Source organism: Tursiops truncatus, chromosome 2 (assembly GCF_011762595.2).
Source record: "Tursiops truncatus isolate mTurTru1 chromosome 2, mTurTru1.mat.Y, whole genome shotgun sequence".
In the NCBI taxonomy this organism is placed as follows: Eukaryota; Metazoa; Chordata; class Mammalia; order Artiodactyla; family Delphinidae; genus Tursiops; species Tursiops truncatus.
Window position 1 is genome coordinate 132,397,391 of NC_047035.1, and position 17,065 is coordinate 132,414,455.

The 17,065-nt window shown below is 59.2% G+C and overlaps 1 protein-coding gene across 2 annotated transcripts in view; it reads left to right on the forward strand.

Annotated features, from left to right (window-relative positions):
* Window positions 1-16,676, forward strand: part of RGMA (repulsive guidance molecule BMP co-receptor a) — a 44,529-nt gene extending 27,853 nt beyond the window's left edge. For both annotated transcript variants that reach the window (XM_019945932.3, XM_019945933.3), the window contains exons 3-4: window positions 6,291-6,808; window positions 14,280-16,676. In XM_019945932.3, coding sequence (XP_019801491.1) covers window positions 6,291-6,808; window positions 14,280-14,996 — 1,235 coding nt within the window. In that variant the 3' untranslated portion in view covers window positions 14,997-16,676. The remainder of the gene's footprint in view (window positions 1-6,290; window positions 6,809-14,279) is intronic.
* The last annotated feature ends 389 nt before the right edge of the window (window positions 16,677-17,065 follow it).

Below are 17,065 nucleotides of genomic sequence, written 5' to 3' on the forward strand. Positions count from 1 at the left end.
TCCTTTCTCTGGGCCGAGCCTTCACACCCCGTGGCGCTCAGCAAAATAAGTTTTATTGGGCTTCTTTGTTATGCAAACAAGCCGGTAATAATCAGGCTATTATTCTGAAAGATTGGGCTTGATTAACAGTTCAAAGGAGGTCTCTGAAAGCGGCTAATGCCGCGCTGGTGCATAAATATTTTCATCCTGCCTGGGTTGGTACAGCTGCAGCTTCCAGCTCCTGGCTGCCGCTGCCCACCCCCTCCCCCGTCTTTCTGCTCGGAGAGGAGCTGGGTTGCTATTTAAAGGAAGAGAATTAAGTCAGACAAGCCGTGTGTGGCTGTGATTTCTCTCTGCTGCATCTCAGACCATGAGGAAGGCAGTCTGGAGCCCACCTCCTGCAGAAGTGAAAGGTTACAGATGTGGGGTGCCGGAGCACAGATGCTTTGAGCGTAGAGTGTGGGAGTCAGAGGATTCTCGGGATTTTCAGGGAGGAGGTGGCACCCTAGCTGGGGCGTCGATGGTTGACAGTTCAGTGAGCCCCACAGAGAGGAGTGGCCAGAGGGTGAGACCAAAGAAGGTGACACAGGGAAGCCAAGGGGCCATCTCCAGTATTTGCAGGGTTACATTTGAGCCTTTTCTGTGTGGCTCTAGAGAAGGGCCAAAGCCCCACGGATCTCCCTGGGGGGCAGTTGTGGGTCCACAGCTGGAGCTGTCCAGAGCAGGAGGGGCCAGCCCTGCCCAGCAGAGTCCCAATGGCAGTGGAAGCCGGACGCCCACCGGGCAGGGATGCTGCAGGCAGATTTCCTGCCATGGGGGCTGGGTGGAGGTACAAACTGGTGACCTGTGGCATCCCTCAGGCCCCAGGTTCTAAAATTCCATGGTGCGCCTCGGGAAGCCCACATGGAGTTTGGTCGCCAAGTGATCATTAGATAAAGTGATCTTAACAAAGTCAATTGCACAGAGACGTGGGAGGCGTGGCCCTAACTGCACAAGTTGGGAGCGAGCGGGTCCAGTGGTTGCCCAGGGTCCCAGCCTGCACCCCACCTTTTGAGCCAAGTGTCCGGCATCACGGGACGCCGGAGGGAATCGGGATTCCTGGGGGTGAGTCTGGCTGGCCACTGTCTTTGCAGCCTCTGCATTCTCTTCTGTTTGTTCCCTAGTAGCTAATCCCAGAAGTTCTACGTCTCAAGAGACTTGAGTCAAATCCAAACGTGCCTAATAGGCTTCCGAGGAGCATGAAGTCTGTGCAAGGGTCTTTGCATTTTCCTGGGTGTCTGAGGTGGAGCTCCAGGTACCAAGGGTCAGGAGGGGCCCTTTGAGAGCCCCCGGTGCCTGAGGACACAGCGTCTGAGATGGAAATAGGAGCTCAGGAGAACTTTAATCACCTGGCCGTGCGCACATGGGCTGCCGTGGCACCGTGGCGAGGTGGCCGTCTGCAGGCGCCAGGCAGGAACAGGGCAGCAGGCCGCCTTCTGTCGCACTGAAAGCACCAAAGAAGCCGCGCTCAGAAAAGCTTGCTACCTCTTCCCACTCATACGAGTTGCAGTAAGATGTTTCAAACTCTCGGACTTTCCTCTCCTTCCTTCTTCCTTGAACACTCACATCAGAAAAGCCCAAGGTTTACTGCCTGGAATTCAGGTCTGTCTTTCTTTTTTTTTTTAAGATACAGCACATAAAAATCAGCCCCTCTGGGTCTCTTTGGCAGGTGACGCCACAGTCCAGAGCTTTTCCTTTTGATGCTGGGCCAGGTTACATTCAGGTCCCTGACCTGGGTTGGGGAGCCTTCAGTCTATGATTTACTGGAGTGGAACACAGGGCGGCAGGATGACTCCATGGGGGTTAGGGCCCCTTGGCTCGCCACCCGTGGGGACTGTCCAGCCCTGGCATCCCTGGCACCCTTCCCTAAGGCCCCCAGGAAATGATGGCAGACAGGCCTGGGAGAGCTGCGTTACCACCTGGAGAGAGGGCAGAGGGGATATCCCCCAGTTCTGGTCCCAGCTCTCGTTACTCTCAGTGGCCTCTTATACACCATTCCCCCACCCTGATCTGAAGCTTCTCCCTTATGATGGGAGCGCCTGGGGTTCCTCTTAGACCCTTAGGAAGATGTGCAAGGCCCAAGGGTTCGGGACAGCTGGGGAAACCCAGGACATCAGGGAAATGTGGGCCCAGGCATCATGGTCCTGGACTGATCCAGGTGGGCTTTGGGGCTGGGCCTTTGGGTGTGAGTGGGCAGTGGGCAGGAAGAGCTGGCCAGACCCAGCTGATCTGAGTCAAGGCAGAAGGGCAGTCGGAGCGCCAGCCAGGGCCCTAACCCGAGGAGGAGGGTAGAGGGCTGGGAGCAGTCCCTGGGATTCGCTAGGGAAGAGGCAGAGGGAGGGGCTGGCTCCCATCCAATGCCCTTCCGTCCCCTGCCTGGTGACTTAACCTCCGACCTCACAGGGGGGTTGTATCTGTCCCCCTCTGAGACCTTTGTCGGGGACCTTATTTGTTGAGTGCCCACTGGGTCCCAGGCATGCCAAGTACATCTCAGTCCTCAGCAGCTTCTGAGGTGGGTGTTACCTCCACTTCACAGCTAAGGAAACTGAGGTCAAGTCCAATTCCCACAACTACTCGTAGGGGACAGAGTGGGACTTTGGGCCAGACACCCTCCCTCCGGCGCACACTCTGCCCGCCATCCCACGCGACCAGCGTCGCCTTCAGACTTCCCCACTTTTGGCCCAGCCCTGGACGATCGCATCGAGAATGTTCTCCAGAGGGTTGAGAAATGGGATTGGCAGGACTTCAAGCTCAGCCCCTCTACCGCCACCGCCCCGCCGGGATGGAGGCTGGAGGGAGGCCCTGGGTGCGAGGGCAGCGGGAGAGCAACCCCTGTCGCCGCCTGCGGGTGGTGGGCGGAGCTGCCATGCGCCCTCAGGGGGTGGCCGGTTGCTACCTGTGGCTCAGGAGGGGGCGGGGGGAGCAAGGGGCGGAGCCACGGTGAACAGTGAGATGAAAGGCCTTGTCTCCGAGCGCTGACAGCCTGAGTGCCCCGGGCTGCTCAGTGTTGGCAGCTGGGTCGCAGCTGGGCTTGCTCCTCGGGAGGCCGGTCTCCTCACTGCCCTCTCTGCCTGCAGCCCCCCCGCCCCCCACCCCCGGAGAAGATGCCCCGTTCACACATTCCAGACCTGCGGGGGAGCCGGGGGGGTGACGGGCAACTTGGCCCCTCTGTGACGGGCTGTTGAAGAGAAAATGACCCCCAGAGCACCTGACAGCGGTGCAGACCTCAGGCCCACTGGGCCCGGCGGAGGCAGAGCCCGGTGGTTGGTGGGCCCATTCGAGGAGCGCGGCTCTGAACAGATCCACTCGATGACCCCAGGGCACTTCGGGGACTCTCTCTGAGGGCACCGGAGTGGGATTTCGGTCATGCATTCCAGACACACCAGAGAGCTCTTTAGCTGAGACACTGCTCTGAGCCCAGGTGTCAAGGCTGTGCAGACAGCAGACCCCCCCCCCGTCGCCCGTTTGGGGGGAATAGAGCCACGCATGACGGGGGTCGGGAATGGGACACCCCCAACGCGTCCCACGCTGTGTGCAGGTTGGCCCTGCCCTGGGCAGCATCCCGACCCCAGCCTTCAAGCCCCTGCCCACCCCTGGCTGCACCCTGAGAAACAGGCCCTGGAAACCAGTCTGTGGAGGCAACGCCGCGGAGCGTGTGGACCATGGGCCTCCTGGCGGGTGGCAGTCTCTCAGCGTCGCGGGAGGGGTCCTCAGGGAGAGGCTGTAGCCCACCTGTGGCGGAGTGTGCCTCTGAACCACCCAGCGGCCGGTGGAGGGAATCGTGAATGCACCAAGGTTGTCCGAGGTCTTGGCATCACCAAGGGCCTGGGCTCTCAGGTCTGAGGGGCTCGATTCACATCCTGCTTCCTCCTCACAGTGGAACCTCAGTCCGTCTCGCTGAGCCTGGCTCTGCTCTCTGGGAGGCGGGGATGCTGTAGTGCCCACCTGTGAGGCTGCCCGGGGCCCTGAATGAGGTGAGGCCTGCAGGGCCCAGGCCACTGAGCCTGGAACAGAGTCAGTTAGCTGGGACTTCAGTCTGTGCCACCCCAGCTTGGCTCTGGTGGAGAGCTGAGGCCAGCACAGCCCTGCGTGTGCTGCAGTGGTCTGGCTGTAAAGGGACGGGCACTGTCTTTTCTGTCTTTTGGGCAAGGTGAAGGCCAGAGGGGGACCCAGGGCTGGTGGGCCAGTGGGCAGTGGGCAGAGCCAAGGTAGCTGCCACTCAGCATGAGGCCCGAGTCCCTTTGGGGTAGTTTCCTCTGAGATGCCTACCTCCAGAATTCTGAGAAAGCAGAATGGCAGGTCAGCTCACCTGTAATCACCGAGGCTACCGGAGTGGGCATTACGGGGAGGCCGCAGACCAGAGGTGGAGGGTTGGCAGCTGCAGCGGCCAGTTCCCCTGACCTGTGTTCCTCCACACTGCTTGTTCTCCACGGCATCCTTTCCACACACACCCCCACCTCGAGGCCCCCTTTACCGTCTCCCACTCAGGGCACAGTAGCATTTGCCGCCCACAGGGATGTTAGGCCCTTGGGCATCTTCTACAGGTTGGGAAATCATGAAGATGACGGGGCCGGAGAATCTTCTAGCCGCCTTTCAAAGGAGACCTGGGCCAGGAACATGGCTCTGGGAGGGCGACCACACAGGGGGTCTCCCCGGACGGGCACCTCTTCGCAGCGGTCACCCCCTATCGTTTACCAGATCTGCTTCTCTAGGTCAGCATGCTGCTTCCACTTAAAATGGGAAATCTGTAGCTCTTCTATCAAATCTGTTTTATTTTTCCTAATACATACTTAAATATGTGACTTCTCAAGTGAAAAGAAAAATGCTCACCCAGATACCTCCTGAAATGACCTTGTTTACCAGAGGTGTGACAAATACAGGTCAAGTTAGGGGAAAAGCCTGAATTTTAGGACCAGCACCGTGTTTACCAGATATACTTGGGGCAAGTCACACCAGCTCCAGGAGAACGGCGCCCGCACCTGCAGAGGTGGGAGAGCTCCCTGAGCTCGGTGGCCCAGGCATCCAGGTACGGGGCCTGGCAGCACAGACCAGGGCCACACAGGGCAGCTGCCTGGATGGTTCTTTTGCTAGCCTGCCCTCATATACTTCTGTCCCTGCTTTCAGGCACAACTTGATTTTATAGGTAAAAAGCCAGCAACAGAGAAGTAAACTGACTTTTCCAAGGTTAAGAGCCAGATGAGTGGCCGAGCCAGGAGTGGCTGGAGCAAGCGCCTCCTTCCCCTCTGTTGATTGGGCTGAGACACCGAAAGCTGCACCTCGCAGCTGGTCTGCCGGCCCCTTTGCACCTGGAAGCCTGTTTAGAAACGTCCCTCCTGCTGCCACTTCTGGTCACTATGGGCCGTGCAGAGGAATCCAGGAGGCCGGGAAAGGGCGGATTCCATGTGTCTAGGTACAAGATGCAGGTGTGTTGAGGTCACAGTTCTCAGGCATGATAATTATCTGTAGCTAATTATCACTAAGGTCTCAACGCTTAAAGTGACCTTAAAAAAAAAAAAAAAAAAAAAGCATGAATTAGAGCCGATCCAAGGTTGCCACTCAGTTGCCTCCCAGCTTGCTCTCCTGAGCAGAATAATGGGGGGTGGAGCTCCGGAGACCAAGAGGGAAGCTGCCTTTCATCTGCAGACTGAAGTGACAGAACCAGGCCCTCTGTGACCAGGGCTAATATAATGATCACACTAGCCAACGTTCATTGAGCTTCTGCTCTGTGCCCGGTGCCGGGATAAGTCCTTTAACACTTTCAGCAACCTCATAGGGTGGATACTATATTACCCCATTTTCTAGATAAGTAAAATGAGGCACAGAGAAGTTAAGTGATTTGTACAAGGTCACACAGTGGCAGAGATCAGAACGCATACTGAATAGTGGGGCTTAATTCCCTGCCAGATTTCTTTTGCTGTGCCGAAATTCTTGGCGGTAGTTGTGAAAGTGTCAACAGACGCCAAAGGCCCAAGGGTGGGCGGAGAGCTTGCGGCGGTTGGGGGGGGGGGGGGCGGGGGGGGGGCGCCGGTAGTCCTCCGCCAGGCCTTTCAGCCTGCAGGTCCGCAGGCCTAGCCACTCAGGGTCATTATGGCTGCGCAGAAGAATCGGGAAAGTGGGAAAGGCAGGTTCCGCGCCTGCAGGGACTCTTCCAACGCCTGAGATGAGGCGTCCTTTGTCCCTTGCACGTGCCCCGCAGCCCTGGCCCACGGGGGTGGAGGAGGCCTGGGTTCACCACTCCCAACGTGACGGCGCCTCCCTTCCTGTATCCGCAGCCATCTCCTCGTGCAAGATCCTCAAGTGCAACTCTGAGTTCTGGAGCGCCACGGCGGGCAGCCACGCGCCGGCCCCGGACGACGCCCCCGAGTTCTGCGCGGCGCTGCGCACCTACGCCCTGTGCACGCGGCGCACAGCCCGCACCTGCCGGGGGGACCTGGCCTACCACTCTGCCGTCCATGGCATCGAGGACCTCATGAGCCAGCACAACTGCTCCAAGGATGGCCCCACGTCGCAGCCGCACCTACGCACGCTGCCGCCGCCACCGGGGGACAGCCAGGAACGCTCGGACAGCCCCGAGATCTGCCACTACGAGAAGAGCTTCCACAATCGCGCGGCCGCCCCCAACTACACGCACTGCGGCCTCTTCGGGGACCCGCACCTCCGGACTTTCACAGACCGTTTCCAGACCTGCAAGGTGCAGGGCGCCTGGCCGCTCATCGACAATAATTACCTAAACGTGCAGGTCACCAACACACCGGTGCTGCCTGGCTCAGCCGCCACCGCCACCAGCAAGGTACGGGGGAGGGGGGCCGGGGGTGGTGAGGCGGGTCACGGCACCAGGCCCTGCCGTCAGGAGGGCCCGGACTTTCCTCCCCCCGACCCAGACGCCCCCTGACCCGCCATGTTCCTCTCGTCGGTAACTGAGCAAATTATTTAGGAAGGAATGTCCTGCACGTTCTTTGTCGTCAGGTGAACTACCCTGGAGCCACCTCTGCCCTTTGCCCAGAGTGCGGTGTTTCCGAAACTGCTGCTGTACACCGTCCACTAGGGGTCTTTGAAATCAGCCTTCTGGCGTCAGAAGCTAGCACACAGGCATAGTTTGGGGGTGGGTCTGGGTTGCGGGGCGCAGGGTAGAACAGGGTAGCCAAACCTAGCCTATATTAAGGCATTTGTGAATGCTTTCCCAGTGCAAGAGTAAACGTTTAGGAAACTTAGTTTCTGTTGTGTGCGTTTGTTCACGTGCGTGCACATTGGGTCTAGCTGTAAGTAAGATGGATTTCTTACTAGGGTTAATGGTCCAGAAAGTTTAAAAACACTCCCAGAGCATTCAAACTTCTGGGATAGTCTTTTCTTGCCCCAAACTATATTTTCTTAGAACTCCAGTGTCAAATCCCAATAGAGGGGAGCCGATATGCAGGTATGTTTCTGTCGTTATCATCGCGGAGCTTACTGTCCAGTGGGAGTCAAACCCCGCCCCAGACAAGCGGACCCAACAGCCTCCTGGAGTTGACGGTCCTGCCCAGCGGTTCTCATTGTGGCTGTACGTTTACGAACCGAGCGGATTTTAGAAGATAATGGTTCTGGACCCCCCAGGCTGCTCTGACACCACATCTCTGGGTGGGGGTCAGATGTGTTCTTTTTTTAAAACCCCCAGTGATTCTGGGGCATGGAGGGCGTTGAGGACGCCGGTTGGAGGCCACGGCTGCTGGATGCTGCTGGTGCCAGTCGGGGCTGCAGGGTACCATCCTGCCCTTTGTCTCTGTCCCACACCGACACAGTAAGCCTGCAGCCTCAGAGCAGAGAGGGCCGTGGTGTCTGGGCACAGGGAAGATGGAACAAGTAAGGACAGGGCATCAGCCCACTGAGCACGCCCAGGGCCACCCATGCAGCCTGTCTGTCCAGGGCAGCTCCGGAACCTGAGGCTGTAAGAGGGAAAGTGGCCTCCCCACCCAAAGTGCATTCGGCTGGGAACCAAGCTGGGATTTCACCGGAGCCAGCGGACTCCAGAGCCCAGCGTGTTCTCACTGCCAGGAGAGGAGGTTCCCATCTGGAGCCCCAGAGGCCACCGAGAGCCAGTCATCTTCTGACCCAAGGAGGCTTCAGTGTCTGGGTGGCAGGACTCAAGTCCTACTCACAGAGCCACAGCCAGAGGCAGCCATGACGTGGCCCGTGGCCCAGGCAATGGGACATTCCTGTCCACTCCAGATTCTCCCTCGCATTTTTCCAGGAGGGTCTCCCGTGACCTCACATTCAGACTCGGCCGGAGAACGTGATCTCAGGTCCAGGAGGCTGGTGGACGATTAGAGTCCAGGCCGTGGGGACAACTCTACCTCCCCGGGGCCTGGGCCACCAGAGCCCCTGGAGTTTCCGGTTTGGCAGCGGGTCTGTTTTCCCAGGAAGAGCACGTTGCAAGGCAGTGTGTGGGGTAGTGCCAGGCTGGCCCACAAGGGCGTTTCTGTTCCTTCTCGTCCCTCCATGCCCCAGAGGAGGACACTGAGGTGACCTGGCAGCCAGGAAAATTCCTGCCACCTCCCTCTGCTCCGGTGGCCCTTGCATGCCCACAGGGGTCTCTTCCTGGGACCAGCTGCTGGGTAGGAAACAAGCAGGCCTTAGCCCCATGGATGCTCTGACAGGCCTTTGCAGCAGGCCATGAAGCCCAGTGGGCAGCAAATTGCGGCCAGGGCTCCCTCCTCCCCCTCCCCCCTCTCAGCCCTCCACAGACTAAGGGGGGGCCTGAATCAAGGTGCCGGCCGCCTTCTGTGCAGCGACCGCCTTCACCTACCCGCCTCCCTCCCTAGAGCCAAGATAAATGAATGTCTGGAGCCTGAGGCCGCGGCTTCCAAATTCAGCAGCAAACACACTGTGCAAGGGGGACCCCGCCTCCCTGTCCCCAGCTGGCAGGGGGGCACACAGGAGGTCTGAGGGTGTGAGGGGGCTGTGGACCTCAGGAGGCCTACCCCTCCTGACAAGGGTGGTGTAAGCGTCAGATGTGACAACAGACCTGGGAGGAGTTGTGGTTAGTGACCAGCAAGGGGGGCTTGCTGGCCCCTTTGACTGGGGGTGAAAGCTAGAGAAGGAGCCTTTGGGTCACATACTAGTGGGTCCTGCAGGCCGGGGTGAGGTGCCTGGGCTTCGGACCCCTGGATACCACCCTCAGCTCTCTATTGGCACACAGTGGGACCCTGAGCTCAGCGGGGCCGTCCACAAACCAAACGGCTTATTCGTTCATTTGTTCTTGTATTCCATTCATTCACTTAGCCCACATTTTTCAAATGCTCACTCTGTTTCAGGCTCACTGCTGGGCACTGGCCAGCAGAACTGCCCAAGTAGGCATGGGAGCGCCTCCCTTCCTGTCCCAGCATGAAGCTTCCAGAAGGGTCTGGGGCTCTGCAGCAGAGCCCCTTGATCAAGCCAACCCATTTCCGCGGTGACCTAGGGCCACCTTGATCTTCCCAGCAGGTGAAGAGTTTTAGCAGCCTTCTCTTATCTCCCCATCGGCCAGGAGGCAGCACAAGGCTCTGCTGGAGGCCGGGCAGTGAGTCCGTGTCTGTGGCCAAGCCAGCTTCAGGCCTCAGGGCCGACTGGGGTCTCATGGTACCCGGGTGAGAGACATGGGTGGCTGGTTCCCCAGTGCCCTCGGCCTGCCTCTGCCTGTTCTCTTGGGCCTCCATTACTCAGGTGTGTGTGTTCCTTCGCTGATTCAGAAAACATTGACCAAACAGCTCTTCTGTGCCAGCTTCCGTGCTCGGCGACGCCTCCGTCTCAGCAGCTCCCAGGCTAATAGTGGAGCACAAAGATAGCCACAGGATGCTGGTGATGGGTGCTGGGTGGGGCAGCAGGATGCTGAGGGTCTTGGGGCGGGGCACTGGCTCTGCACAGAGCACCGGGGAAGGCCTCCTACTTGCCCTTGCCCTGAGCTTGGCCCCGAAGGACAGGACGGGAGGGGCAGCAGCAGAGCCAGGCAGAGTGTGGGCTCTTATCCCCGAGGTGGTGGAACCTGGGCTTCTGTGATTTCCCATCCCCTCAGCCGTGGTGCTTTGCCCAGGAGCCCGGTATTCTCACTGTCCAACCCTGCCTAGCCCTCTGTTCTTGTGGAGGGTCGAGATCTAGTGTTTCCAGCCCAAGCTGACATTTCAACTTCCTGTTCCCGTGGGACTGCCTCCCATGCCCGCCCCCTGCTCTGTCTTCCTCTTTCTGGCTGCGCTGGGGGCACCCCGTTTTGAGCCTCAGGGAGGAGAGGAGCTCGGATCTCGGTGCCTCCCCCCACGGCGGCCCCCTCGCATGTTCCCCGTTGCACTTCCATTCCATCACACGGCATCCTTCATCCGCTTAGTCTGTGACTTCCACCCCCGCAGTGTGAGCACCGTGAGGACGGGGGTCTTGGGCTGTTTCCTCCCCTCATGTGGACACAGCCCCCAGCCCCAGGCCTGGCACACAGTTGGCGCTCCATGAATAGTTCTGATGACACTCGGGCTCTGCCCTGTGCCCAGCAGTGGAGAGGGCGCGAGCCCCTCGGGGAAGGGGGGCAGCCGAGGCGGGAGCGGCAGCCACGCCTGCGGCTGTGTGGGCAGTGAGCCGCCTGGCTTTCGACAGGCCCCCTTCATGCTGTTCCTTGTGGTTGAGTCCCTGGCACCGGTGCCAGGAAGAGTCAAGCAGCCTGTCAGCCTTCCAGGAGACTCTCTCCGCAAGAGATGGCGGTTAGAGCGAAACCAGTCTTTCCTGTTCCAGGGAGGCCGATGGCACTGGGAACGCCACCCCCCTGCTCCCCCGCCCCCAGTGTCTGTGTGGCCCTGCACACCAGGCAGGGACACCAGAGCCCCTCATTGCACACCCCTCCCCCCATGGCAGGACCACCCACTGCCCAGACCACCCCGGCTGGCCCACCTCCCGGACCCCCGCAGGCAAGCAGGCAGGCAGGCGGCCTCATCAGGGCAGGAGCCTAGGATGGAGACAGGAAGCAGCAGGAGGTGGATCCCTGTGAAGTCGCCACGTTCATAGGTCTGGGCAGTGAAGGAGCGGCAGTTTCGTGGGGTTCGATGATGCGTGGGGCTAGGGGCAGGATGGAGGGGCTGCAGCCACCTTGGACATCCCACAGCGAAGCAGAAGAGCCTCGTCCCGGGACCAGCCTGTGACCTCCAGGGAGGAGACGGGGAAGCAGAGCCCCGGGCTCAGGGAGCTGTGCACGCGGGCCTCCCGCTGTAGCCCGCTGTGGCCTCTGGCAGGGTCTCCGGCTCTCGACCTCAGAGCACCAGCCCCTCCTCGTGTCCCATGAAGACCGCGCAGAATGCCCCCTGCACACCCGTCAGGCCCCACAGGCGCGGTGCCTTGGCCCCAAGACTTCTAGGGCCACGAGAAGGCTTTCTTTCCTTTTAAAGTCAGAAGGAAAAAGCCAACATGATCCAACCTAGACTATTAATCTTTACGCCAATGCAGTCCCAAAATGCAGCGTCTTTCTTTTAAAAGAGTTTTGCTGGCCTATAGTTGATTTGCAATGTTGTGTTAGGTTCAGGTGTACAGCAAAGTGAGGCAGTTATACATATAGCCACTCTTTTTTGGATTCTTTTTCCATATAGGTCGTTACAGAGTATTGAGTTCCCTGTGCTACACAGTAGGTCCTTATTAGTCATCTGTTTTATATATAGTAGCGTGTATATGTCAATCCCAATCTCCGTCATGAATGTAGTTTTTAATGTTTCTGACGGAGGAAGGGACCCAGCAAGGCCCAGGTGCCCTGGAGTTCCCCAAAGTCATGCTGTGGCCTGCCCTTCTCAGACTTCCTCTCATCCTTACATCTCTCAGGAACGGGGTGAGAAGGGCTGGGGTCTTCTCTGCGTTCCCTCTGAGGGCCCCTCGTACACTCCCTGCCTGGTCGCCCCTGAGCTTTATACTGGCGTGAGGGGACGCGCAGAGCAGCCGTGAAACAGAGCCGGTGACACCTCCAGCCCAGCTCTTGCTACTTTGTGGGTTTGCTCAGCCTAGAACTTTCTGCAGCCCCTAGGCTGCCCCTCTCCAGTCCTTAGGTGTCTCAGCACCTGCTCCTGGGGCCCCCAGCCAAGGCCACTCCCTGCCGGCTTCCCCCTCCTGGCTGTGTCCCCAGCCACCCCGGAACTGCAGCCAGACACTCCCTGGCCCATGCCCCACCGGCACCTCCCCCTCCGCCTGTCTTGGCCGGCCTCTCCCTGACCCTCCTGCCTGAGCTGAGGTCCTGTGGCAGCTCTCCCCGCCTTCCCTTCCCCATCGGAGCTGCTTTGGGTTTCCTCTTTGGTTTCTAGCAAGTCTGGGGCCTCGCCTTTGTCATACACCCACTGTTCGGCCAGAAATTCCCCTAGTGCTTTGCTGCATTGCCCTCAACCCCGAGAGCTGTCCAGGCCATCTTCATGTCCCTCAACTGCCACATCCCCCTGGGGTGCCCAGGCAGAGAATTCAGCCACGGCCGACCATACATGTCGTCAGCAGCCCCCCGCCCTTTGCTAGAGCCCCTTCGGCCTACAGACGTTATGAGGAGGTGTGGTACCCCAGCTGGTGAGGCCCTTCTTCTCCAGGCTTGGTGGCGGGGATGAGGGGACAGGGCCTGGGAATGGTGGCTGGGGGCCGTGAAGAGGTTGGGGCCGGGCCGGAGTGGGGTGCTTTTAGCGGGAGGTCCCAAGATGCCTGGGCTCCATCTTGCCCCCATCGCCCCACCTCCTTTCCTGGCTTCAGGCTGAGAGTCCAGCAGGAACAGGGCGGGGGCAAGTTTCCCAGTTTCACTCATGTCTCCACCCCATCTTCCTGGTTAGGGTTACGGAGGAAAGAACAGCCAGACGTCTCACCCAGGGTGACAGGGGAAACACATCACTCCCCGGACTGTTGGTCTCTTGTCCTTCTCCCAGGCCTCCCACCCTATGACTTTTTGGCCAAAAATGCCCAGGGACTGGAAACCAAGAGCCTAATCCCAGCTCTGCCTCTTGCTGGCTGTGTGACCTTGGGCAAGTCACTTTACTTTCTGAACCCGAATTTCCTTGTCTATAAATCCGAGGTAATGTCACCTTCCCTGCAGCGCCGCACAGGCCCAGAAGTAATAAATGCAGCAAGTGTGCCTGTGTCTGTGGTTTGCAGGAGGACGGTTACTGATGGAGCCGCTTAGCCCTCTGCTTCTCCGGTAGCTCAGCGCAGCCCCTCAGCCCGGCTGCAGGCTCCAGCAGAAATGTGCCTCGCTGCTCCCCTGGCCAGGGCTGCCCATTAATCTGGAGCCCCCGTCTCCCTTTTGCTGACTGGCACCTCCCTCCCCTCCCTCTTCCTCCTGCTACTGCCAAGGCCCGGCTGGGAGACCCCGCAGGGCAGCCCTGCTGCGGTGGCCTCTGCTGACCTCTGCCTGCCTGCCTGCATGGATTTTGCCTGCTTGTTCTTTCTTTGAACATCAGTCTCTTCTACCTGCTGTTATGTTCGGCCTGTGGCTTATGGTCCTTTGGTTGTGGTCCATATTCGTTTCCTATTGCTGCTGTAACAAGTACCACAAACTAAGTGATTCAAACAAATAGAAATTTATTCTCATACCTCTGAAGGCGAAAGTCTGAAATGAGTCTTAAGGGGCTAGCATCAAGGTGTCAGCAGGACCAGTCCTTCTGGAGGCTTCAGGGGAGAGTCTGTTCGTTGCTTCTTCCAGGCCTCTGCTGGTGGCCAGCATCCTTCAACTTGTGGCCACAACCCTCTGGTCTCTGCCTCTGTGGAAACCCCGCCTTCTCTTCTGCCTCCGTCTTATGAGGACACGTGTGATTACATTTAGGGCCCACCAGGATAATTTCTTATCCTTAATAAGTTAAGGATAATGTATCCTTAACCTAATCTCAACTGCAAGCTCCCATTTGTCATATAAGGTAACATTTACAGGTTCCAGGGATTAGCGCCTGATATCTTGGAGGCCATTCTTCAGCCTACTCCAGTGGGTAACGACCTTTCATTTTTAATTAGCCATGCTTTTCTTGTTATGTTTCCTCTCTGTATATAGTAAATGAGCCGGTTTTCTATTTAGGAGAGGAGTATAAAGTTCCCTAAGTCAAAAAAATTTTTAAGCAAAAATGCAAATTGTTTTAAAGAAAAATATTAAATGAGTAGGGCAGGTGGCACTGCACAGTGACCACAGTGGGGAAGGGGCGGTCTGGGACATCCTGGGGGCTCTTGCCATCCCTCCGCTCAGTCCAGAGCATTGTAAGTCTGGGGCTGGGCCTTGTCCCCTCCACAGTTCCTGGTACTGCCTCACCCCCTCTCTTTGCCCCCTTGCCCCACAGCTCACCATCATCTTCAAGAACTTCCAGGAGTGCGTGGACCAGAAGGTGTACCAGGCCGAGATGGACGAGCTCCCTGCCGCCTTCGCCGACGGCTCCAAGAACGGCGGCGACAAGCACGGGGCCAACAGCCTGAAGATCACCGAGAAGGTGTCGGGTCAGCACGTGGAGATCCAGGCCAAGTACATCGGCACCACCATCGTGGTCCGCCAGGTGGGTGGCTACCTGACTTTCGCGGTCCGCATGCCCGAGGAGGTAGTCAACGCGGTGGAAGACCGGGACAGCCAGGGCCTCTACCTCTGCCTGAGGGGCTGCCCACTCAACCAGCAGATCGACTTCCAGGCCTTCCGAGCCGGCGCCGAGAGCCCCGGTGCCCACGGGCTACCAGCCGCCAGCCCCGCCCCCTCAGCCCCCGACACCTTCCCATACGAGACGGCCGTGGCCAAGTGCAAGGAGAAGCTGCCCGTGGAGGACCTCTACTACCAGGCCTGCGTCTTCGACCTGCTCACCACAGGAGACGTGAACTTCACGCTGGCCGCCTACTACGCCCTGGAGGACGTCAAGATGCTCCACTCCAACAAGGACAAGCTGCACCTGTACGAGAGGACTCGGGAGCCGCCGGGCCGGGCGGCCGCCGCAGGGCTGCCCCCGGCCCCCTGGCCCCTCCTCGGCAGCCTTCTACTCCTGCCCCTGCTTCCTGTGCTGCTGGAGGCCACCTAGGACCGAGAGCGAGGCGTCACCGAACTGGTCGGTGGCTGCACGAGGGCCGGTGGTGGCCTCCCGGTGGCCCCGCAGTCCCTGCAGGGGTCAGGAGCCCCGGCGGCCACGCACCTCTGCGCTGCCTTGGGCTGCCTGCTGGCAAGGGCTGGGGGCGTGGGACGTCCCCTCCCCTCCCCCGGGGCCCGGGACAAGGTTGTGGTGACCAGTGCTGTGACGTTTGTGACATAGAGCTGTGCAGAGGGAGAGCTGCCCCTCTCCGCCCGCCCCGCCGTGTGAATGTGCAAATCAGAGCCCCTCAGGCCTAAGCCCTCACCCCAACAGAGACACTGGGCGTGGGCAGAGTCGACCTGCCCTCACCCCTGCAATGCACTGAAACAGGCCCGGCTGACTGCTGCACGCGCATCCCGGGCCACCTGCGCCCACCCCACGCACACACACTCGTACACACTCGCACACACAAGGACGGGGGGGCGGAGGTAGCCTCGAGGCTGGACCCCTGGGCCGGGCATCCTTTCTTCTTGGGCTTCAGGACACCCCCGGGGTGCTGCTTGGCATCTTTAGAAAACTAACGTAACCCTTTGGCCAAAAAGTTGTGTCCTCCTGGTGCCTTCCCGCCTGTGGCCTCCCTGCGAGCCAAGGAGAGACCACCGTGTGCGCCCTGGCTGGGCACAGGCTCAGGCCCCAGTTACCAGGCCCCGCAGGTGGGGGACGACACATGTCGTCGGCACGTGCTCTGAGCAATGCCTGCTCTGGCGCCTTCCCCCACTGCCCATCCTCCTGTCCCCCGGTCCCCACTGTTCTTTGGAAGTCGAGTCTTTGCTTCTAAATGTCTAAACAGAGAGCCACCCCCTTGATTTCTGTTCCTTCCTCCCCAGCAGGTGGCAAGAGGCGGTGAGCAGGGGAACTGAGGCTGCAGGGTGCGGGCTGGAGACTCAGCGGATGGGGCCAGCTGGCCTGCCCTGATCCTCTGCTTTCTCCTCACCTGCCCCCCAGATCCTTGCTCCCTGCCCTGTCCACCCAGGTCTGCATTCTGGGGAAAGGAGCAGGGCCTGGAAGGTGTCTCAGCCTTTAGCATCCCTGGCAGGATCTCCTCCTTCTAGGCCTTTCTCTTAAGCCCCGTGGCCACACAGCCAGGAGACTTTCCCACCTCACGTCAGCCAAGCTGCCCATCCGAGGAGCCCCGAACCAGTCCCACCTCTGCTGCTGTTTCAGAGAACCCTGGGGACCAGCACCGAGCTGGGCTCCACTCCTAAAGGCGCGGCCGTGTCCCGGAGGGCGATCCTCCCAGAAGCCCCGCAGGCCCCACTGTCCCCGACCGTCCCTCTGCTGTTGCCCAGGGACCTCTCATACACTGGCCCGGGAGGCTGCGGACTGGTCCCTGCCTCCCCCTCCGAGAGGTTCCCTCTCTCTGCCAAGCCGTGGGCTAGGCGGGCAGGTGGGGGGGAGGCGCAGCCCCAGCCCCTCCCTGCTGGTTTGTAGATGGTCCCTATGTTGGAAGTAAAAAGTGAAGCACTTTATTTTGGTTGTGTTTGATCACGTTCTGCTTGGAAGTGGGGGCCCCTCACTGTGTCCCGTGTCTGCGACCTGTGTGGAGTGTCACCGCGTGTACATACTGTAAATTATTTATTAATGGCTAAATGCAAGTAAAGTTTGGGATTTTTGTTTTGTTTTGTTACTTTCTTTTGGACTACGTGTTGGAGTTTGTTATCTGAACGGACTTTGGTTCCTTTCGGGGTGGAGGGTTGACTTTGGTGGTGGCTGCCCCCTTACAGTGTATCTACCAGGGAAAGGGGAGCGGGCAGCGCGCGCACGCTTGTGTGTGTGTGTGCGAGTTGAGTGTTGTGAGTGCCTGCAGAAGGAGAAGCAATTAAACAACCAAAACCCCCTCCTTCTCTAAAATTACTTTTTCTCCTTGTGATGAGCTGCCTTTGGGGCTTGAGGGGTCCAGGTTCCCTCGCAAAGCTGGAACCGTCTTGGAGACAGATGATCACGTGGAGGGAGGGACATGAAGGGCCTTCTGGGATGAGGTTGGGTGGGCTGGCCTGGGATCCAGGAGGAGTCCATCAGCC